The sequence below is a fragment of the Lineus longissimus genome, chromosome 13, assembly GCF_910592395.1.
Source record: "Lineus longissimus chromosome 13, tnLinLong1.2, whole genome shotgun sequence".
Taxonomy (NCBI): Eukaryota; Metazoa; Nemertea; class Pilidiophora; order Heteronemertea; family Lineidae; genus Lineus; species Lineus longissimus.
In genome coordinates this window covers 3,610,136-3,633,011 of record NC_088320.1, presented here as the reverse complement: position 1 = coordinate 3,633,011, position 22,876 = coordinate 3,610,136, and the positions used below count along the sequence as shown (strand labels likewise).

Genomic DNA, 22,876 nt, shown 5'->3' with positions numbered 1-22,876 from the left:
ACTGGACTCGAGGTCGGTCTGGTGATGGGGTCACATGATCGGAGTTTACAAGATGGTTGACAGCCCTCCATGAATTTCTCTATCTTTTGGGGCTTTTCCATGACATTGCCTGCTAATCACAACTTATAGCGCTTGGTTTCGATATGTCACTTAATGCTGTAAGTTTTAATCTCAAAACTTGTAGAACTGTGTTTCTACTTTCCATGCGAGGGCCCCATGCTAGAAGCTAATCAACGTCACTTGACTGACTGGCTGATGAATAAAGACTAGGAAATGCTTTTACTTAAAACTTCACGTACATTATTTACACTAGGCATTTCTGTACAACATAGAAGTAAAAGCATTTACTAGTGTTTATTCATATCACCCATTGACTAGTAGTGAGTCACTGACTGACTGAGTCGAGTGGCAGTGACACTCTGACTCACACGCGACACTGCTGCTGTCAGTGCTGAGACAGTCTGCAGTCCATCCATGAGTCTGTGCGTGTGAGTGCTGAGTAGTGAGTCTTATTAGACCCTTTTACTCCAGGCGGAGGAAGTCATTGCGGGCCCAAACAAACCTAAATATACTAGTAATGTATAGCCTAGGCCCTAGGGCCAGGCACAACGAACAAAAGGTCATGACTCCTGTGGTGTGCACCCATGGCCATGTGGGCTTTTTTGTTGTGGCCTTCAGTGACTTCCTCCGCCTGGTGGGCAGGCTGCGCTCATCATGACTTGACTTGACTTTATTCACTTGTCTCTTATCATCCGTTTTCAATCATGCTTGCAGTGGACCGTTTGGTAAATGAGAGTATTAAGACCGACCAGGTGAGGTCCAGGGTCCAAACAAAACAAATGCGGATACTCGGGACATGAAGGATGAACATGCCAGTTGTGTTGACTGTGTAGATTGTGAAGATTGTTTTGCACTTGCAGTCCTAAGGCCTATGCCGTTCATTCCAAAAAATGAATTATTGAACTCAAATTAGAAATTTTCTTCTTGTGGTTGTGTGTACGCACTGAATATGAATTTCAGCATTGCCAATGCCATGTGTAGACAGATATCATAGCATGAGCCACACTGCACTATGGCATGGGGTATTTCTACATGTATTTTCCTTTGTCACCAGTAAACATGAGAATAAAATGAACCAGAACAGTACCCCTTTAAGTCTTGTAGTTGTTGACACCATCGCATGGCCTTACCACAGGTGACCCTGATAGGCTGGTATGTCAACATATCTGTACTTAGTTTTGTCTAAAGTTCATCAAGTTTGATATTGCGGACATTGTGCAACATAAATAGTAATAGAGTCCGTATGACTCAAATTTGGGTTACTAGATTTGAAGTACGTGTGATGCATGTATGTGTATGACATTTGTACAATATTAGTTCTATTGATGGTACGTTATTGCATCATAGGGGGTGCCATAGCATGCAGACTGTTGACTAGTGTTCTGTGAGTTGGCCTGATTATATTTGAAATAATCAATATATTTGGCAATAAACCACAACCAGGAAGTAACATTCATATGCAAATGTTTTGCAAAGTGCTGTTGTCCAATCCCAAAACAGGTTTTTATACTCCTACCTCCTTTGAAATATCGACAGGATGATGTCCAGGTAGTGTTGGGCTGAGTAGGTCAAATGGTAAGCAATGTTTCTATTTTTAAAGGTGATTGTTGTACAGGAGAACCTCCCTTTAAATAGCAAGCACCTCTGTCACTAGTATCCTCTTGGGGTGATTTGGTGGTGTCACATGCAGCTGTAGATGTCAATGAAAATGAGGACCCATTGTGCTTCTGCCTTGATTTGAATTGGGCAGGGTATTTCTCCTTTTGATGGAATTGGAAAAGGGCAGGGAATAGTTTCAGGCCAAAAAATTGTGACAAAGTCAGATTTGAAAAATCAACCATGAGTTTTCACTTCAACCCAAAGTTCAAGAGTGAGGGGTGAAGTGATATCATAAAGAATGGTTTCTAGAATAAAGGCTTTTCTTATGTATTTTTAGCATCATCACAACCTAGGATGTTGACATGATTGACGGTCGATATTTCTCTGTGGCCTAGAATAGGCATTGTCACATGATTTAGTTTTATTTGATTAAGTGATCGGTGATCATCTGGCTCGGATGGCATAGCCATGTCTTCTGAGTGGCGTCCCTTGAAACCTTTTGATGGGAATTCCTGCGCAAAAGAAGTAAGTCTATCCTTTTGTGATCCCAGCCTCTTGACTGGGCTTGTGCAAGCTAGGGTGCAGGAGCCTTTTGTCTAACATGTCCATTATTGAGCATGGTTAACACTGCCGACAGCCATGCACTAGGATTCCAGGGTTCTCCACTAGGCTTTTGGTCCAAGCGCATCATCTCGACTAAATAATTTTTTCCAGTTTTCCGGTTGTACCCGGACAAAAAAGTCACCACTTGAATCATGAACCTTTCGTAATATCACTCAACATTGTCACTTCAGCATGTCTGGTCATCACAAGGTCGCCAGTTATGAAATCATTCAACAAATTTTTATTATTACTTTTATGGAGCTGTTGACAAATCTTTCCAGGTTGTTTATTGTTTGTTATGCAAGCAATGGTGTCACTGGTCCAATGGTAATTTTTGGGGTCCCCCTGATTAGGCCATATTTTGTTTTTTCAATATATATTTCTCATTCATACTTGGCTCAATTGACACAAAAAATAGTAACCTGAACATTTCATCCAGATTGGTCAAGAAATAAACATGACAGAGCAGAAAATGTCATAACTCAGTGCACTACATCAGTGTACACAAATACATTTATAAAACCTTATTTCATTACCATGGTTACTGCAATGAGAAAATCCTGTTCAATAAAAACGAAACTTCAAAGAAATCACTGATTCAGACAGACCAGTAGTTTACACTCCAGAGCCCATAACGATTCGGGCATAACATTAGGAATTGTTCACAATCATTATCAACATGGTAGTTTTATCAGATCATATGAGCTGTGCGTTCAACATTTACTCAATATTAATCTTAGTATATACATGAAGGTTATGCATTGTGTCATGTGTGTCAGTAAAAAAACTTACCCACATTATCTAGTACTCTAGGTCATACATGTCATGGTGAACTTTCTTCCATGATCATGTGAATCAGATCCTATTTTATTTCTTGATTGACTCATTGAGTTGAAGTCGGATAATCAGTTTACAAATTAGACATACTTTGCCACAGAATCATGTGGAGCTTAAAAAGGGTAATTACATTAGTTTAGCTTCTTTAAACCCCTTTTTAACAAGTCACTAGTCAGGCAAAGGTCTTAAATTGACCATTCCTCGCTCAGTCAATCTATTCTTGCTGATCAGTCTGCATCAGACTCTATGCTCTTGTGTCTAGCACAGCTTGATCCACGTGTAACCTATTCTTGAAAAAAGATATGGCCATCTTTGTTCGTTTTGACCTATATCAGGTGACTAAGTGTGACTAAATTATCAATATACTAATGACTTCCTTTGCTTGCCCTGTTTTGTCATGATTAAGAAACTCGAAATAATCAGTTTTAATACTTCAAATTCAGTTCTCGAGAAATGTAATATGTGGATCTCCGTCCTGTAAAGCTACATAAAACTGGTCAGTTGACTTTAATTGAATAAAACTTGTGATCGGAATAACAGATAAAACATTATCATATTGTCATATGAATAATGTTGACGAGGCTGTTATTCATTGAGTTCTGTCAACTGTCGAAATTCCCTACAAGGCATGGGCTCTCCGATTATAGAGCTTCCTTTTGTGACCTGCCTGGTGAGCATGTGAAGTCTGCAATTCAGATGAAGTGGTGCAATTTACAGCCCCGGCACAGTTAGAGCCTCAGGGTGCATTGATACGTACTACCGATTCTTTTCGACACGAGGGCCTAGTTAGTAGGGTCTGTTATTTAAAACTTTGGCTTACTATTTTCTGTCAAGGTTATATTTGCAGTCTTCGAATCTTGAAATTTCGGAACGACTTAACAATCGCCGCTCATGGCCCAACAGAAGGTCATCTATTGATGAAATAAGCGCCAATGTTCAATTTTTAAACACAATTTTCTATCGATTCCTGTTTAAAAAAGACTTCTTTCTTATTCTCTTTTTAGAATTCTGAGGACGTGATGGTTACTGACCGCAATGTTAAGGCCCAGGAGGTTGGCCAGCTCCTCTACGGGAGTTTACATGGTTCCTCAGGCACATAGTAAGTCATTCATCTAAAGTTCCTGCGAGCCTGAAGTCTTCATATCTAGGCACCAAAGTTACCCGATAGTCAAAATATGCATGGGCATAGCTGGGGGGGGGGGGGGGGGGGGGGTGGGGGCATTGCCCTCATAGAAGTCAACAAAAAATGTTTTGACTGTGATTTTAGCAGAAAATGTTCTAAAAGTGTCATTTTGCAGTCCTACTACGACAGATTCCAGTCCTCCTTTGCCAGATTCAGGAAACACGTAGGTTGCCTTCTTTCAATTAGGTAATGCTACCCAAATGCCAGCTGTGTGGCCCTTTACCATGTTTGTGCACTTTTGAGCTTCCCTCCCGTTCTCTCACCAAAGAAATTGGTGCGCAATCAGAAATCAGATAATGAATGAACCAGCAGCCCACAATAGATTCAATGTCCGGATTTTCCACAAAAACTTTAGAGGGATGTAATGCTGTCCTTAAGTTTCACTCACAATTTCATCTGCTTCAAAATATTCCGGTGGGTCTATTGCTCCTGGTATTGGTTCCCGAGTCTAGTATTTGTAGTACGGTTCAAATTTGGTACCTTGACGGTACGTTTATTCATTATTGCACGTAATAACTGCCAAGAAGCGGCACATGTGATTTGCAAGAATAGTGCATGTGTTGAGCGTCCAGCATCTCTTTTGTGTTTTTCAGTGGCACAATATCGACAGCAGACCCAAAGAAGTTTTCAGCCGTTCGCCGGACATTCTGTCTCATGGCATTATTCGACCTCATCTTGGCATTCATTCTCTGGGTCATCTACACACAGGTAAATATTCTCTGTTCGAATGATGAGCCCTTACCTCAATTTTGTGGCAGTAACTGATTAGTTTCTTCTGGTAAAAGATCTGTTCCATTAGTATGGTGTCTTAGACTTTGGTGTGTCGTTCAGTATTGTGCATGTTGGGTAAAGGGGCCTTCTTGTTGACGCTTGATTTGGTTTGCTCTTTCAGTTGTCCGGCTTCAGCCCCATCTCAGTTGCCATCAAAGATCAAGTAGGAAATTATCACTTTGATACATCATTATTTGACACAGTGGTAAGTTTTGAATCATACTTCCTGGTATCATCAATGTCTGGCCAACCGCTCTGTAGAGGAATTTACTGCATGGAGTTGTAGTTGATGCATTGGTTGCTCCCTGGTCTCCAAATCTAAGCGGCACGAAGAGTGGTTTTGTGGATACATGACCAAAAAACCTTAAAAGTTTTATACTCTTTTCTCAAACCTTTCTGATGTCATTATTGCTCTTTTGCATGCATGAGTCCTATAGGATAAAGAATTTTCTCCCTCCGTTGCAGTTGTTAGGTGCATTTCGTTTCATTGTCTTGGAGTTATCGTATGCCCTGTACCGATCAAAAAGACCATGGATGGTGGCTGTGAGTAATCAGCTTATTTTGAAAACGTTACGATATTTTTATTCTTGACTGGAAATGGTCTTGTAGTGTTCCTGCTCCTTGTTTGCCCAATTCAGAAGTTAGAAAATGCCTTCATCGCAATCAGAATCAGTGATCACAGCGTCCTGTGATCAATTCCTAAGTTATACCCGCAGAGAAGAGATCTTTTTGTCATACATAGCAGCAATTATAATGGCAGGTTACAACGCTTCAAATCACTTGTTTGCACAACACTTGAAACCAGTCTGTCTTTCTCTTCCAGCTCACCACATTCCTAACCTGCGTCTTTCTGGTCACAAAAGTATTTCTGTTCAACGTAAGTTTTGAGTGTGTTTACTTTGATTACTTAAGTCAGTGCTAAATTTGACTTCTGTTTCCTATAGATTGGATTACCAGCGTGCTGTGTGACCTTTGTTGAGAGAACTTGTACCTTCATCATGTACAGGTAGAAGCAATTTACTCAGCTATTAAGAGTACATGTACTTGAATTCATACAATAACTGTATTTCTAAAAAAGTACCAATTTTAGAATGTTTTTGTCTTGAAATCTTTGAATGCTACATTAAGTGAATCTGATCTGTTCTTTTTCAGTTCACCAACCCTAAAGCAACGGATCACACTATGGAGTATATTGTTTTAGTCGTTTCATTTGTGATGGCGTGGGTCGAAACATGGTTCTTAGATTTTAGAGTCTTGCCACAGGAGTTAAAAATAAGAGAGAGAGCTGGTAGGTATCCACTATAACAAGGCCTGTTTCCAGCTTTCACAGGCGTTGGATTAATTTGCATGCAAGTTATTAGCTCACCAAATGTAACTGACATGAACCGTGGGCAAAAGCCACTGCGGCAAACCACAGTACAAAGTAGTTGAATCAGACCATTGGAGATATTGCCAACTTCATGTCAGGTCACTTTCAACTCTGAAATCTAAAAATTTTTTGCAAGGAGACATACAGTTTATGAAAGTTTTCAGTTTTAAACATTACATTCGTTAATGAAACAGTGTTGAGTCAGAATATCTTACCTTCTTTTCACTATTTCAGCTCTCCTGTCCACGTCTTACCATCCTCCATCAGGGACGAACGAGCGCACACCGCTAACACGGGATATTCATGGTCAGTATGACCACCCGTATCATGGACCAGATACATACTATTCGCCAATATCTTCAATGCCTCGTGAGTATACTTTCTTTTGCTCCCTGTTATTCTGATGCTTGATCAGTGTCTTTGCCTTCTGCTGTGCGAAACTCATCATGCAGGGCACAGTAGAAGGCAACCGAAGACGAGGTCGACCTAAGAGGATTTGGATGGACGATTTTTAAAGGAGTGGACAGGAAAAAGGACCAGAGATCTGATCCTCCTTAGCGCGCTGGGTCGTCAATTCGGAAACAGCGCCAAATTTCGGCCTCCACATTAAAAAAAACTCTGTAAGAAAAAATGGAGACTGTTCTCTCTGATGTCTCTGTCAGTTCCTCTGTCAAGGACAACATTTATCAAATCAGTGTTTTCAATATCATGGCTGTTCATGGACGAGATGGCCTAATCCATTTGCTTGCCAAAGTGTCTCACCATTGTTTCCCCACTAGCCTAGTTATCCTTATATAGAATATCACCCTATGGTCATGTCATGATAAGGACCTACAAATTTTAAATATCATAGTTTATAGTAACTTCATTTTATGTTTTGCCAGAAAGCAACCAGCTCAGTTTTGCCAGAGGTTAAGAATGAGTTGAATTTCACTGAAAATGTTGTCAAATTACTGTTGCTCAAGGAAAACTTACGTGAATTTAAAGTTTGAAGAGGACTTGTGATACAGGTGGTTGGCCTCTCAGGAATAACCAGTTATTCTATCTAAGGGGAGGATCCTGAGACATTTTTTGCTCGATTTTCCATGTGGGATGTGAAAATGCTTCAGATTTTAGGAGTATTCTTGAACACAGAACATTTGTATAGCACATGTGATCTAGGTAACAAGATTTTGTGTCTTTAGTTTCAATAATGAATCGTCTGTAACAATGATATCGCATTTGGGTCACCAATGTACCCAACTTCACCTGAGTATCAGATGTTCAGAAGTCAGGATTCCTTTAAATCTATACTCTATTTACAAGTCTCCGCCTTGTTGATGAAAGTTGTATTTTACACCACATTGCGTGGCATCTGACCTTTAACCTTCGACCTTTCTAGCCTCCGATGATGAAAATAGTGAAGATGAAGGAATTCGTGCTGGTTTCCGCTCATTACCTCATTCCCGCGGTCACAGTAGACAGGCCAGTGGTACATCAGTTAATACTCTAGGCTTTCAGGTGCGTCCGATGTTAAAAGATACCTTTGAAATTTGTCTTAAATTGGACTTAAACATGACTTCCTGAGACAGCATAATCACCCATATGTGACCCGCTCTACCAAAACTAGGCGCTTGTCGCATCTGAACTCGACAGGTTGATACGGACTTGTTGTTCATTTCCCTACATGTATTGTAGACCTTTTGTGAAATGTGACCAAATCAGTTTGTAATAGATTTCACAAAAGGTCTACAATAGGGAAATGAACAACAAGTCCGTATCAACCTGTCGAGTTCAGATGCGACAAGCGCCTAGTTTTGGTAGAGCGGGTCACATATTTGCTGGACACTTGAACTGCAAACCACTCGAGCTTTGAATAACTGCTTCACTGACCCCCCAGTTCGATACCATTCGATAAGAGTTTGAATCCAAGGAAGAGACATGTTCTCCTCGAATATACTAACTGTGATTTTGAGGAATTATGTTCTCTGTACCGGTATTCTTCAGTGTCTTTTGAATGAGGTCTTTGGACCTAAAAAGGTTATCTCTGTGTGGACGCATTAATATGAAGTTTCAAGGCTAAAACTGCTTCTCGTATCTATTTCAGGAGCAAGTTTATTTACAAAAGGCACGAGAGGCACTAGAAACAGTGTGGGATTTATATAAACATTGTGACGAGTGGGTGTTTCTTGCTGGCAACGATGAAGATGGCAACGTGTATGGAAAATCAGATAAAAAAATAGGAAAAATATTTAAATTGACAGTAAGTGTGGATACTCATTATTCGAGGTATGCTTTGGTGGTTATTTCAATGCTAATGAATGTCAACGATGTTGTTACCTGCCCCGCAACTTGTATCCGTTTTCTCAGTTAGCTTAGTGCGACTTCTACATGACATATTTGCTGCTTATGTCTCAATGTTGGCACAGCGGAATGCCAGTATCAGACTTGAGTCCAGACGTGAGTGCACATCCTACAAGACTGTCCCCTTCACCTGTTAAGTGACAACACTTCTGGCTTTAACTCACAGTCATTGTTGATAACTTCCAGTTTATAATCTTTTCAGGGGTATATCGACTGTGATCCGTTATCCATGTATGAAGAAATGTGCTATCGTCTTGACGAGTCTCCAAAATGGAATCCCACCGTTTTAGAATGTCGGGTTGGTCAAATTCTTCGAGATTTTATCTGTTGTGCATAGACAAAATGTTTAACAGATCTAAGTGGTCCTGCCATCTCAACTGGTATCCAGCTGGTCTTTTTCGTCTTCAGCTTCAACGTGTACCTCTATGACTGAAATACCCGGAACTGGATGTTACTTTTAAATGCCATTGAATAAAATCGGCAAAAATGTTCTGAACATAGGAGCCTGGCGCCTTAGGCCCACTTCAAGTACCAAACACTATGTTACCATTGCGACCAAACACTATGTAACCATTGCGAAAGCAACGTCCAGGTAAAAAAACTGAAACATTTTTTTGTAATTTTCACCTCTTTACTCCAGAGTTTGCGTACTATAGACAGTCATACTGAAATCCACTACAGTGTAGCGGCCGAGTCGGCAGGTGGTCTGGTCAGTGCAAGGTACGTTTGGAATGAAGACTGTGCTTTAATTGTTTGCTTTTTTATTCATCTCGCAGATTCTACACAAAGTCAATGAGAATACAGAAATCACGTATTACAAGGTGCGCGACACCACGGGAGGCTTATTCACACCCAGGTATCAATTGCTACTTGGTTATGCTTTATAGATCGCCGGCTGTGGTTAACTCTCACATCATTTCAATGTTCTGCACAATTGTTATAATCATCATCATCAAGTAACTACTTATTATCATCATCATCATCGATAATAGAGCCTTGTTATGATAACATTCTGTCATGCATCTATGTGTCAATGTTTTGATTTGCTACTGTTGTCATTCTTGAAATGCCATTTCTACAGTGTCATTGTCATCGTCATTGTGACCTTGTGTCTCATTCTAGAGCATTGATTCTTTCCCCACTTGCCATGCATCTATGGGTAGATTGGGTGAATGGTCGGTCCCTCCTGTGTGGTCCAATCTCTTGATGTATTCTTGTGGTAGCACGGTGGAAATGTGTTCGACTTGTAATCAGAAGATCTTGAGTTGAGGCTCAGCCAGTACCTCTCGGTACATTTAACACAGTATAACACAGTAACACAGTGTAACACAGTATTTTCACTCGGTGAGATAGAGGTTTGTTCTATGTATTGCCTCTGTGTTTTGCCAGTCTTTTTGAGTGAATTCAACTTTTCTGCCGTGGCTTCAATGGTATGATGCTACTTGTTTCAGGACACCAGACGATGTTTTGTGCAGTCACTGTGAACATAAAAACTTGTCCTACCATTCTTTTCATTTCTTGTTATTTCAGAGATTTTGTGAATGTCCGCCAGTGGTTGGTGAGAGAAGGGATATATCTAGTCACAGGGGTGGCCTGTGAGTACGCAGAAATGCCACAGCAGAAAAATTATGTTAGGTAGGTTGATGATTTGTCAGGAGATTGACAAATAATCACATACATGTACAGTGGGACCTCCCTTAGCAGGCACTTCTCTAATAAGGACACCCTCTTTTGGACACTAGTTTTGGTCCCAAATTGGTTGTCACCATTCAATTTGACTTTTCCAAAGTGATTATCTTTGTTTGTTTTTATCCAATCCTCACTAGCTGCGGATATATCTTACTGTCTGTTTTTTCAGAGGAGAGAATCGTCCAGGTGTTTTAGCATTTGAACCCATCCCAGATAATCCAGATGGATGCAACTTTGTGTGGATACTCAACACAGATTTAAAGGTAAGAAGGCAGAAGGCTTCCAGTTACTAATATGCTAACAGGGAGATATCAGTCGCATCAAGGTCACTAGCCACATAGAAAGGGTTAATGGCTTTTGATCATCATGATTTTACTCAACAACGTCCCAGGTGTATATTAGTCCATATACGCCTTCTTTCACCATTCCTTCACGTCTGTTTTCAGGGCTGGATACCTCAATACTTAATAGACCAAGCGATGTCAGGTGTCGTTATGAAGTACCTCCGTCATCTGAGACTCCGAGCACTTGAAATCAAACAGGAAAAAGCGTCACAGTTACCCGTGTGATATTAGACAATCTTGTAGAAGTTGTGCCAGAGATCTTCTATGTGATATGGATGTGGAACGCCTGCAACACTTTTGAGCCATGTTCATTTTCGGTGCTGAAAAGGCAGGGGATGAAAACACTGTACTGAAAGTTGTGCAGATTTTTTTGCCTCGAAGTGAAATGAAGTGCAGTGTTGTGCATGTATGTGCTGAACTGACAGCAGCTCATTCTAAAAATACACAAGTTAACGATTATCCAATGTGTTACTTACCACTTTGAACCAGCATTATCTAGTGCACAGTTTCTTAATTTATCTTGAAATACTCTTTCCTTTTACCTATATTGACCTACTTGTCATGTCTTATTCACTCATTGAAATACTCAGTCCTGGCCCTATCAACTTATGCCTCATGACATGCCTCTCTCCGGATAATGAGTCACCCTATAGAAGGTTTTGGTTCAAAGATAAGTATTTGGGATGATGATGTTATATTTTTAAATGCAAAAACTAAATGAAGTCACATTCATGTTAGCAAGAATAGAGAAAGACTACCTAGTCATCTTTATTTAGTGTAAATATGAGTAATGTCCAATGTACATGAATGTAGTATAAAATGCTTATGAAGTGCACTAATTTTTAGGAGTGCTAATGCTTTAGTTTTATAAAGATAATAATGTGCCAATGTTAATCATGTGTTCATAAAGGTTGCAGTCTGCTTCATCAATGTGTAAATATAGTGCACATCTCTTGAGTGCAGTGCATCTCAAGTTGGTACTGTTTCTGCAACTTGATTGTATGAAATCATCGTATGAAATATGCACTGTACAAATCCCTTTTTAGTGCGGGATTCTTTGAGATGATGTTTTGGAGACAATTTCTTACTTCTGTGTAGTTGTCTGTACAAGTTAGTTGGCTTGCGCTGTATATCGTAGTCGATTTGGCCTATTAGGGGGCTAACATTTGATATATCGTCGGCAAGTGGTGAATTGGTTGGGGAGTTGGTATATAAAATGTAAGCCATTTAATCAGGTAAAAACATTATTCATCAAAGAATAAAGAAAACAGGAAACTCGTGTCAAATTGAAAACACAGTGATGAAGTGCCAGTTTGGGTATTAGCCTAGGGCCTAAAATTGGGTCGAATCTTGTCTTCAGTCAAAACGTACAAAGGTCAAAAGGACCTCAACCCTTAAAGAGGAGGCACGCTAGTTTTCCTGTTTTCTTGTATGTGTGCTTGTGAATTATGAGTAGCTGTGCGGAACGTAGCCAACGTATCTATTGAAACTGATGCCTATGTCATGTTCAAGCTAAGTATCTTCTTTACAATGAAAGGATATTTCTCGGCAGTTATTATTTTCATACCCAATATCTTTTGCAATCTTTTGCAGTGAAATTAGTGTGAAAATCTGTCATGTCATGATCATGTGTTTACAGGTATATGAATAAATTATAAGAAAATATCAGAAAAATATTTTCTGTGTTTTAGTTGTGTTAGATAATGGTTAATAGCCCCGGCTACAGGTGCGCTGTAGGTAGGGAGCTCTCCTGTGTTTCTTTCCTGTTTCCAACTACACCGCGCCATCTGTCGCCGGATCTTGGAACTTGCAATTGCCGTGTCTATTCAGATTCCACCTATCAAAAAACCCGTGTTGAACACTGGTCTAAATTAATTGAGCTCGATGGGGCTAATAGACACGGGGATTTGACACACGGGTCTATTTAGACACGGCAATTCATAGGTATAAGCGCAAAAGACACGGGGATTCGATAGGTGGAAGTACGACTTGACCCCTGGGAACAGATTTCACCTGTTTATTATTAAATCACAGAGGTGTATGGCCATAGATCCTTGGCAGGAACTACTGTAAAATCCTCCAGAATTGCTGTCAACATACGAGATAAGGCACCACCTTTCTTCAAGATGACATAAATTAGCAAAGTAATCCCCAATCATGATCCACTGTGAAAACACTTCACTGAAATACACAGAAGGCCTGCACCAGTACCAATAACCAACCGAAAATTGGCAAGGCCATTTCTGAGACCTTCGGCCACACAACGCCCTTACGTCCCTTTCCAGTAGGACTGCACATAATGAAGTGAACATCATTATCCCCTAGTACGGCTCTACTGGTGGCGGCGCATGATGACGAGGATGCACCTGAATCCCATGTGCCCAAGAATAGTCCCTTTAAACTAATATTTACAGGCATCTGTCTAGTATATCAATCAATGGTCACAGTCGTCCAAGAGGCAAATCAAAGGTCGGTTATTTCCCGGTAATGGGTCAACGTTGAAAATGCCTGGGATTTTCAAAACTGAATAGACAGTATTGGCCAATCAACCGTCCACTTTTATAGGCCGGGACATATATATAGGCCATGTAGGTATCAAAACATATGACTGACGTCGTGAACAGGACAAGGGCCTTTCTTAAATGATATTTCATATTTATCGTTTTGATGTGGTATTTCTTTCTGGTTGATCAGTTAAATTGAGTTGTTGACTTCTAGCTTGGAAAGCGCTGACTCTGGGACCTCTTCCTTGTGTGTTGTTGAGCCTAATGTTTTCATCTCTCATTGAATGAGGCGTGTAGAAAACATTTAATCAGGTAGGGGGAAAGAAGCGGTTATAGGCTATCAGTGGTAGTATGTACATGTACATCAGGGATATCCTCTGAAGGACGTCTTTACTTTCATTCTAGTAACATACAATGTAGGATTATGATGCCGTCCGTCGGGTCTAAGATCAGTTCTGACTAGTTAAGCCGAGTTGAATCTGCATTTTTCAGATTATTTCATCTAAAACTATCAAGGTTTAAGAGTAGCACACCAGTTGATCTGCTCCTTTCAATGGCATAGTATATAATATAATGAAACCTTGCGGGCGCGATACGGCGTAGGAGTAAACGGCGGGAACATGTATATGGAGAAGGGGAGGCTACGTTTATAATCTGTCTACTATCTCGCTCTTTCTCCCTTCCAGATATTAAAATCCAGTATACAGGTATGCTGATGACCGATTTAATACATCTATATATAGTAGATATGTTTTTTCTACCAATGGCCAAACTTTACAATCCAACATATGATCTCCTCGCGATTCATGATATATGATTTATAAGTGTAGGCCTATTTTGGAAATCGCCGTTAGATGGCAATCTTCTGAGGACAAGAAAATGTTCCCTAGTTAAAGGCAATCTACATATCTCCCTGAAATTAATGCGACTTGGATTTTGTTTCCATCAGTGAAGGCCCTAGTGCTGATGTACTTGGTTCCAAGTGGTGCAAAACGCAGTCGAATTCATTGACACATGAATTATAATCAACTACATCCCGTTCATTGCATGTCTGTCCCATGATCCCATATATACGTAACTGTGAGCTCATGATAACGGGTTGAAATCAGGTCCGAGGGCTTCATAGGGAGGTTCCACATGTATCGGAAGTACGAATTGCGTGTTTGACGACAGCGAGTTCTGCATTGGCAAGTGCGAACTCGCACCGAGCGCCGATTGAGAGAGCGAGCCTGAGCGCCGTGCTAGTGTAGAAAGAAGAAGGTAAAGAAACCTTTCTGTAACGATGATAAAGTCATGAAAATTCATGCTTTTCAGAAAAAAATGCCTGATGTTATCCTTACTCCAAAGACAACAAAAGGTCTTGCCTGCGTTTGCATACTAGCGTCGGAGATCACTGAGCGGGTTGCATTCTATGCTTTCCTAGCGGGCCTGGGCGTCTTCTTAAACGGCGAACCAACACGATGGACGGAAATCAACGCCCTAAATCTGACTTTAGTATTCCTTGGGGTGTCATACTCTACGGCGTTATTTGGAAGTTTCTTGGCTGATGTGTGCATCGGGCGTTTTTGGGCAATCTTCGTCGGTTTTGTGTTATATCTTGGTGGCTACATATGGTGGGTTTTTCTCGTAAAACTCATATTAAAACGAGAAAAAGCGGACACGTTCCCGGGGATGTGTCATCCTTCCACAGCGTCCATCAAGCCGATAAATGCAGCTATGCATGTGCACCATTCCGACATAAATGATTACGGTCTCCACGTGGACTTCACAGACATCAACGTCACAGCTGAGCGGTTAGGTAAAGGTGGCATGCCTTCGTGGTCAACAGAAGTTTGCAGTTGGCCAATAGTCCTGGTTGTCTGTTTAATTGGATTGGGAGCAGGAATAGTTCGGACGAATCTTGCCCCCTATGGAGCTCTCCAGTGGACTAGATGGAAGAGACATAATCAGAACCTCACAACGAACGCGGTAGGTCTTGGACCCAGTATACTATATATTCATGATATCCCGATCATGCCTAGTTCGTGGTGAAAGTTCGTTAAACCCTTCGTTAGACCGCCATGTAGTTTATGAGATCTTCTCCGTTCTTTCGCGAAATTTGTCTCGCTGGACCACTGTGATACTTGTCACAACAACATCGATATTTCATTATTTGATCAGGACAATATCGACTGCTCAGCTTTCCATATTCGGCTGGCTCTAAAGGTTTTCCTTCTTGGCTGGCGGTCGACTATTTGGGATGTCAATTGAATACCTGTAATGATATATAAACATCTTATTGTCAGGGGACTTTGATGAATCAGTTCCACCACAGATTGCACAGGCATTTTTTGGGGAAAAATCATTATACGATCACCATTTTACTTTCAGAATGAGGTGCTTCATTTTGGACATGATCGCGAACAGCAACTACAACCTGCAGAGTCTGGCATCGTGCGCGAGTTTTTCAGCTGGTTTTTTTGGGCTTCGAGCACAGGCTCTCTCGTCGCGATCGGGGCTCTAACTTATGTCGAGCTGAGGATTGACTATATGCACAGTGCGGCACTGGCTGCTGTTGGGTGCCTTGCAATGGCCTTTGTGTTTTTCGTTGTCGGTGAGTATATCATATTTGCCGCCCTCAGAAGTGACAACATTTTTGCATTCCTGGTATCAATTGCGCCTCGGATATATGCGTAACGTCTGGTCTGGTTTGGTCCCATGTAGACGGCCCTATCGGCGCGTCAGATTCGCGCCGCCGACAAACCCCGCACAAGAACGATTGTGTAATTTCTAAAATACGATATGTTCGAGATGGAGACATTACTCGAAAGCTGTTATTTGCCTCTTTTTATTCTTTATACATGTATATCCTTCTTTTTGTCTCGTCTGAACAGGTGGGCTGTGGTATACTCCAAGTAAGACGATATCTCGAGACCCATTCCTGGCTTGTTTGAGGGCGGCTTGTTGTTGGTGTTGTCGCCGGCGAGAGGGGTACCGGGAAATTCAAAATGAGAGCATAGAGACAGTTTCGTGGCCAACCAATGAGTAAGTAAGAACATCAGTGCGGATAGCACGTCCCAGTCATATATATATAGATTCTTTGAGATGACATTCAGAGTGTGTAACGATTTCATTAGGTTTTAGGTTATTTCTACAGTTTGAAACAGACACAGCTTGGCATCACATGCAGCCCGGGCATCACAGCCTCGAATGATACCCCGGAAAGGTTTATTTGCCTGATATAACATTTTTAATGGAGTTAAGTCACAGTAGGCCTACAGACACATATTCGACCAATAGCGTATGCTACTATCGCAGCGATTCGACTGTAACCTATACATGTATTATAACCTATGTCTTTTCTGAATTCAAGGAATGCACGAGAGCAGCTTGCAGAGGAGCAAAGGGAGCAACAACAGCAACAACAACAGGAAGCGGAAAGAGCGACAGAAAGCAGACGATTCTGGTATCTTGCCGCCATTAGTCTCGTTTTGATTCCGTATTGGATTATTTATCACCAAATGCTGACCACTTTCCCTTTCCAAGCCGTGCACATGAACATAATAGTCGATGGATTTTATGTAAGTACACGCAGCTCCTCTTATCCCGCGATGTACACCGTTGTCCCTCCTTCAGAAGATTGGATTGACGCACAACGCCGACTTTAGCCAAGCTTAGATTCAGTGGCGTCGCATGCCACGGCCCGCGACCCACCGAGATATATACAAATTGCCGTAAATTCTAAACTGGGCCACAGGTATCGGTCAATAGTGTTGTGTATAGATTGGCCACCCCTTCCTCCGTCGCGTCAGTACCTTCACCACGTGAGCAGGAAGTAGGCCTACCACGCTGCTGGGGATGATAAACTCGGTCAACGGAGTAGTAGTGCGCGATCCTTTGTCCATATAGGTCACGTTTTTGTTGGTCAGCCTATTCTAAATATGTGACTTTATCGTGAGAGACGATAAACCGAATATTCTTTTATCACCGTATTATCATTGAGGTCCGAGGATACTGGTGTTCCCCAGAAGGTGGCAACACGACAATAGCAAATGAATTTTAATTCTACCGATCCGACTGAGCCCGCTTCGTGTCCTCTGATGTATGCAGGATGTCAAGCTGACCGACAGCCTATTGCTAGCTCTCTTTGAAGTTTAGACAGAAGTCCGGCTTCGATGATTCTCGAACCCTCTAATCGGCTCACTAGTATAATCGCCTGGATTTTGTTGACGGAAGGCATCTTCATCTTTTATCTCGGTTCCTCCCTTGCATCCCGATACGAGTTTCTGGATCTTCACCAGGCCAATTGAGGCCTTCCGTAACGCATAAAAAAACGTTGACCGTTGCCAACGATGTGGAACCCAAGAACGTTGAGAGAGGCCTTCACAAAAGAACGAAGGAATTGCCTCCGGTGACACCAAATATGGCGGCTCGTATGGCGGATTCGGAATTTCATGCTTTCTGATAATTCTTCCAGCTTCCCGTCCCCTGGATGTACCTAACCGAGGCAGTCGTCATTTTCATCATGATCCCCCTGATATACGGTGTCATCCTGCCACACATGGAGTCCAGGCCCGAGCCCAGGACGATCAGTATGCGGACCCGGATGGGCATCGGTATAGTATTTGCCATTCTCAGTATCCTGGCGGCGGGGCTCTTGGAGAAATATCGAAGGGAGCGATTCTGGGAGGCCGGGATGATACCAATTGTTATTCGTAAGTTCAGTAAAATGTACACGCTATATAGGCCTAGCATGAAGCGCTTTTACGGCGAAGTGCATGTGAGTAAAAATATGTTTCTTGTTAGATGTACACGTACTTACATAAATATTATCCTCTCCAACGTGGCGGCAGAAGCTGCAACCAGAAGAACAATCTCAACGTGCATGGCAAAAAAGAGTAAAGCAGTAGCACGGACTGGCTTCGAAACAACTCCGTCGAGAGAGGCTTTCTTTTATGTTGACCGCCTTGAATCCCAGATGGCCGCCACTCGAGCATAAATCTGGTAACCATCTTGGATTTCGCATCATGTGATATACGAAAATGACATTCACTTTTACATTTAGTTGATCTCAGCTGATATTGACGAAGTTCTACAGAAACTAACTGACCAAAAGTTACCTCGTAATTGAATTATTGCGAGATTTTCCTTTTCTTCAGACAACAACACATTTCAGGCGGCCAAAATGACGGTATTCTTGCAGGTTCCCCAATATTTTCTGATGGGGGTAGGAGACGCTTTTTCCAACGTGGCCGGTGAGTAAATAGAAAATTATTCCAACACTTACATGTACGCTTTGTGCAGAAATCGTCCGATTTTCAACACGAAATTCCGTGCAAATATGTAGAATGACAATATCAACATTACACCAGTTGACTAAATTTGCCACCTGAGATGCATTTTTTGTCAACAGTAATAGACTCATGTGCATCTTTCGATGATCTGCTTGGCAATGCGGCTTTGCATGAAAAATTTAAAAGGACTGTTAAAGCATAAACTTCTCTGTGGGATTTTTCAATTTTCTCCTTTTTATTTCAGGTCTGGAGTTGATCTACTCCCAGACCCCAGAGAGCATGCGTGGAATTGCCATTGGGATCTTCTGGCTGTTCTCCGGGTTTGGTAGCTTCCTGGCATGCGCTCTGACCGTCATCGGTTATAACCGTTGGTTCTTCGACTGGGAAGATGGTTCCCCGAACTGCAAAAAGTGTAGGGTGGAATATTACTACTTCATTCAGGCAGGATTGGCGTTTGTTTGTTTGGTGCTGTTTTGGATATGCACAAGTTGTTGCAAAATTGGTCTCAGTCACATTAGGAGAGTGAGGCAACCAGCTCAGGGTAGGGTGGAGCACGGTGTTGCACCGGACATCGCCCGCCTTTAGCTACAGCCAGGAACACGTGAGCTTATAGCCAATAGGATTATATAGGTGCGGTGCAGCTCAGGTGCATTGCATTTAAAGTTCTTCTTCAACCGCTGGCTTGCTCCTTTTTAATCCATGTTCAAATGAAATTATCTCTTTCGCTGTTTTTTTTCATATTCATAAGCAATTGTCACTTTTATCTTGCGTGCATGGCCTCATAGGGCTGTAGCTAGAGGGGTGGGAGGGGGCGCGGGATAATTTCTTTTGAAATGCGCCAATCAGAACTACCGGTACCATGTGCTCACTGCTTTCAAGATTGCCAGTGATCGGAACTGAGAACATAGAGCATTGGCATCGGACATGACAGTTTGTAATGGAGGTTGGGAACAGCAATTTATCACATGTAGAAAGAGGACGGACTTTGTGTAAATTTCTATCCTTATAGATACATATACATGTACCGTATAAGGATCCGTGGTAATTCACTGATCTCAACCTCTCTCCAATAATTTGAAAAAGACAACGCAACTCGATTTTACATTTGCACAACGATTATCATTCAAATGGAAAGATACAAGGACATAAAATGTCCTTGGTGTATAATACATGATACCAAACAGCATAGCTGTCTACAACCTAGCGGGCTCTACTTTCAATGCACAATGACATGTTTTTTTACAAAGAAAAAGGGATTACTCAAAGAAGACTACTCAGGATAAAACGTTTTATCATACCGTACAATACTGCCTTTACACAGTTTACACTCATAAAATATGCAACGCATACACATGTATACAGTTTGGTAAATTTCTATATTAGATGCTTGGAACAGCAAGGCCAGCCAACGATTTCGACTTAAAGCGACGCACCACCAAAACAATCGTAACAATTAGCAACACAATGTCAACGATGAGAATGACAAGTGCAAAAAGTAAGGCGGCGTTCGATGTATCGAAACCATCGGAAATGATCCCAGCAGTTGCAAGCAACACAACAAAATAGGGTGTGAAGGTGAACTGACAGAACTTTGGGAAGATAAAATTGTTGAATGCAAACCAGACGATCAACAAAACGAGAATTACTGCAAGGATGACGATGCTTGACACGAGCTCGTCCGCCATTGTTACGTATTTCAAAACAACTGAAAGCTGTACGAAGAAGGCCAAGGTTACCCAGGTTGCGAAGGTTGCAAGCCCATTGTGAATGAACGCACGGACTAGTACCACGTCGACTAACAACCCATCTTTGACAACGTTCAAGAAATGATTCTCGGAATCCCTGTAGCAGATGATCAAAGCAGCATAGAGGGAAAACCATGCGAACAACAACGGGAACAAATTTGGCAGCAGAATTTCGTAGACAAAAACAACGCTCCAGACAATTGCGCCTGCGCAGCCGAGAATGAAGAAGACGTATGTTAGCGGAGGGCAGATTCCTTCCATGGTGTACACGTAGCTTTTGGTGATCTTTCCACGTCGGAAGATGGAGGCTGTGACGTATATAATCCAAATGCCCTGGTAGAGGAAAATGATTGACCAGACGACTCCAAACGTCCAGGGAGCAGGGTTGATGAGGGTGTCATCATAGGTAACGTTCTTCGTCTCGTTTTTGGCACTAGCTGCAACAACAAAAGGAAGTCATTGTATCTAACGTATCGATAAGTCCGGGAGGTAAGTGTACGTGTGATTACAAGAGGGTACAGTTTGGGTAGGGAGAAGTGAAAAACAGTTTTTCCCTACCTGCATCATAAATGAACCTCGTCGATGTCCCGGCAATGATGGCACCAATGTAGAACAGCCACGACACGACAATAAGGGCGATGTAGACGGGCTTATGGGACGCCATATTGTTTAGTAAGGATGCTTTCTGCAAGAAGAGAAGCGAAAGGAACGTCAGACGATAAACGGATTCCCTCTAAGGGCCAAGCCATCGGAGTCAAGTCTACGTACAACTTGTCCCATGCCACTTGACTACTCGTGCAAAGTAGTACCGGTACATGTACTTCCGGAATGGTCAAGTGCTGACATAGAGAGGTTTTGTCTTCAATTACATTGCCCGGGATCGGCAGTAACCTAGAAACCAACTTCTTTTTCCAAGGCGAACATGCAGACAGAAAACTGGTCAAATTGATGACTTACCTCGTTAAACTTTAAACGATCCATTAAAATACTTCAAAACTCTAAGTCTTCGCAGGTTAACTAGTATTAAGCATTGCTTGATATAGGGAATATTTTTTCAGGAATAGTACAGAGGAAGTATAGTGGCCGCATATCATGAGTCACTTCGTTGCATATCATAGGTCTAAGTCAAGCATGTGATAGCGCGTTTTACCACATGATCACAAATCACAAGGAAATGCATACATTTGTACACGTACAATGCCTAATTGGATCGACCAGTCGTTACGTAACACGCCGGTGCAACGAAAACAATGACGTCAGCTATCATTATCCACGAACAGCTTACCGCCGTGAAGATATCACTTCCGCATTTATCATGAACTCTACGAATAACTTAGTGAAATGGCAAAACTGGGCGACCGATGAACATGTTCCGTTTCCATTTCGCTTCGAATTCCTGGCTTCCCGTTCGACTATTCCTTACATCACAACACGGACGTTGTACACGTCTGTGCTGCTACTGTCCATCCTCCTGCCTCCTGAGGAAATCGGGGGTTAATGTTCGCTTCTGAGCCCCGATTCCACATTGTAGATCTCCCCACGGGTATAGGCCTACGCCAGGCAACGCACAAAATCGAGAATTATAGACGAGACAGAAACCCACTGATCGAAACTACTTACCACAGTGAACACCGGAGTCCTTATGTTCCACTGTATCTTTCGAGCTGTTTCCGGATCTTGCCCTGGCCTTGAACTGACGGTAGTGCAGGGATGCTGAACAGCCAAACAATGGGCTATCCTCCTCCACGGTCCTCCTCCTCACACAATGGGCTGGTGTCATTCAGCAGGAAATATCACCGACGTGAGTTAAGGGCCGTGTAATTGCAATGCAGCGATTGAGAGAGAAGATATCAGGTTATCGGGTAGACTTGGTCTATAAGTAGACGATTACGTAAGCAGTTGGATTGCTGGCGCAATTTCGTATTGATTCGTTCTCTAAATGTACCTCTCATCAGACGCGCGGAGTATGAAAGACCCCTATGATCAGATGATAGGATGTTGGGTTGTTGTTGAGGTAAGATGATATCACGAAAGCCATGATATAACTTTGTTATGGTCAATTATACCTCAGGGTTAAGACCTACATAACGTTACTCAAGTTTATTTTTTAGATAATACGTATGTGGGAACCTGTAGCGAGGGTCGGAAGACGTGACGTGGGCATTGAGTGGGACACATATCGTATCCTCTATTGAACAATATATCTAAGGGATTGGTTCCCCCCGGGACTCGGCTCACGAAGAGCAATATATATAAGCTGATAACCACGATGAACTTTAGATTTGCATGACCACCCCTTAATCGCAGACCGGTAACTAAACGAAGGACAACGTGCAACTTTTTTCAAACCTTTTTCGAAACTTGAACTGTGATTATGTTTTTGTCTCACGTAGGAACACGAGGAAGCCCGGGGTATCTGCCAGCACTTACCGGTAATCAGTTTATCAATGGCTGTGTTAAGGTTTATTATACCAGCAGGTCCAATTATCACAGTCCATGTTTTGAAGTTCATTCATATCATAGGCCCTATATCTCAAGGAAGACACGTTCTATGCC

At 41.9% G+C, this 22,876-nt stretch overlaps 3 protein-coding genes across 10 annotated transcripts; 2 read left to right on the top strand and 1 right to left on the bottom strand.

Moving 5' to 3' along the window:
- The first annotated feature begins 38 nt into the window (after positions 1-38).
- Positions 39-12,472, top strand: LOC135497948 (stAR-related lipid transfer protein 3-like). Of its 6 annotated transcripts, none has more exons than XM_064787996.1 (15): positions 39-158; positions 4,104-4,198; positions 4,876-4,990; positions 5,175-5,258; positions 5,519-5,596; positions 5,877-5,930; positions 6,206-6,341; positions 6,657-6,791; positions 7,804-7,922; positions 8,509-8,664; positions 8,968-9,063; positions 9,406-9,485; positions 10,296-10,400; positions 10,624-10,717; positions 10,901-12,472. In XM_064787996.1, the coding sequence occupies exons 1-15, from the start codon at positions 144-146 to the stop codon at positions 11,021-11,023; spliced, it is 1,485 nt and encodes a 494-aa protein (XP_064644066.1). In that variant the 5' UTR covers positions 39-143; the 3' UTR covers positions 11,024-12,472. The 6 variants fall into 6 exon arrangements, with proteins under 6 accessions (XP_064644066.1, XP_064644067.1, XP_064644063.1 ...); XM_064787997.1 differs by lacking the exon at positions 39-158 and adding an exon at positions 1,509-1,635; XM_064787993.1 differs by lacking the exons at positions 39-158; positions 9,406-9,485 and adding exons at positions 1,961-2,184; positions 9,542-9,621.
- Positions 12,473-13,414: 942 nt separating this feature from the next.
- LOC135497816 (solute carrier family 15 member 4-like) lies at positions 13,415-20,076 on the top strand. Of its 3 annotated transcripts, XM_064787749.1 has the most exons (9): positions 13,415-13,614; positions 13,989-14,009; positions 14,617-15,270; positions 15,673-15,895; positions 16,176-16,326; positions 16,655-16,862; positions 17,759-17,996; positions 18,441-18,536; positions 18,820-20,076. In XM_064787749.1, the coding sequence occupies exons 3-9, from the start codon at positions 14,623-14,625 to the stop codon at positions 19,158-19,160; spliced, it is 1,905 nt and encodes a 634-aa protein (XP_064643819.1). In that variant the 5' UTR covers positions 13,415-13,614; positions 13,989-14,009; positions 14,617-14,622; the 3' UTR covers positions 19,161-20,076. The 3 variants fall into 3 exon arrangements, with proteins under 3 accessions (XP_064643819.1, XP_064643820.1, XP_064643818.1); XM_064787750.1 differs by lacking the exon at positions 13,989-14,009; XM_064787748.1 differs by lacking the exons at positions 13,415-13,614; positions 13,989-14,009 and adding an exon at positions 14,023-14,044.
- Positions 19,955-21,378, bottom strand: LOC135498339 (uncharacterized). The gene is made up of 3 exons (XM_064788594.1): positions 21,278-21,378; positions 20,879-21,005; positions 19,955-20,757 (listed from the first exon to the last, which is right to left on the bottom strand). Exons 1-3 carry the CDS (start codon positions 21,299-21,301, stop codon positions 19,955-19,957), a joined length of 954 nt encoding a protein of 317 aa, XP_064644664.1. The 5' UTR covers positions 21,302-21,378.
- Positions 21,379-22,876: the final 1,498 nt, after the last annotated feature.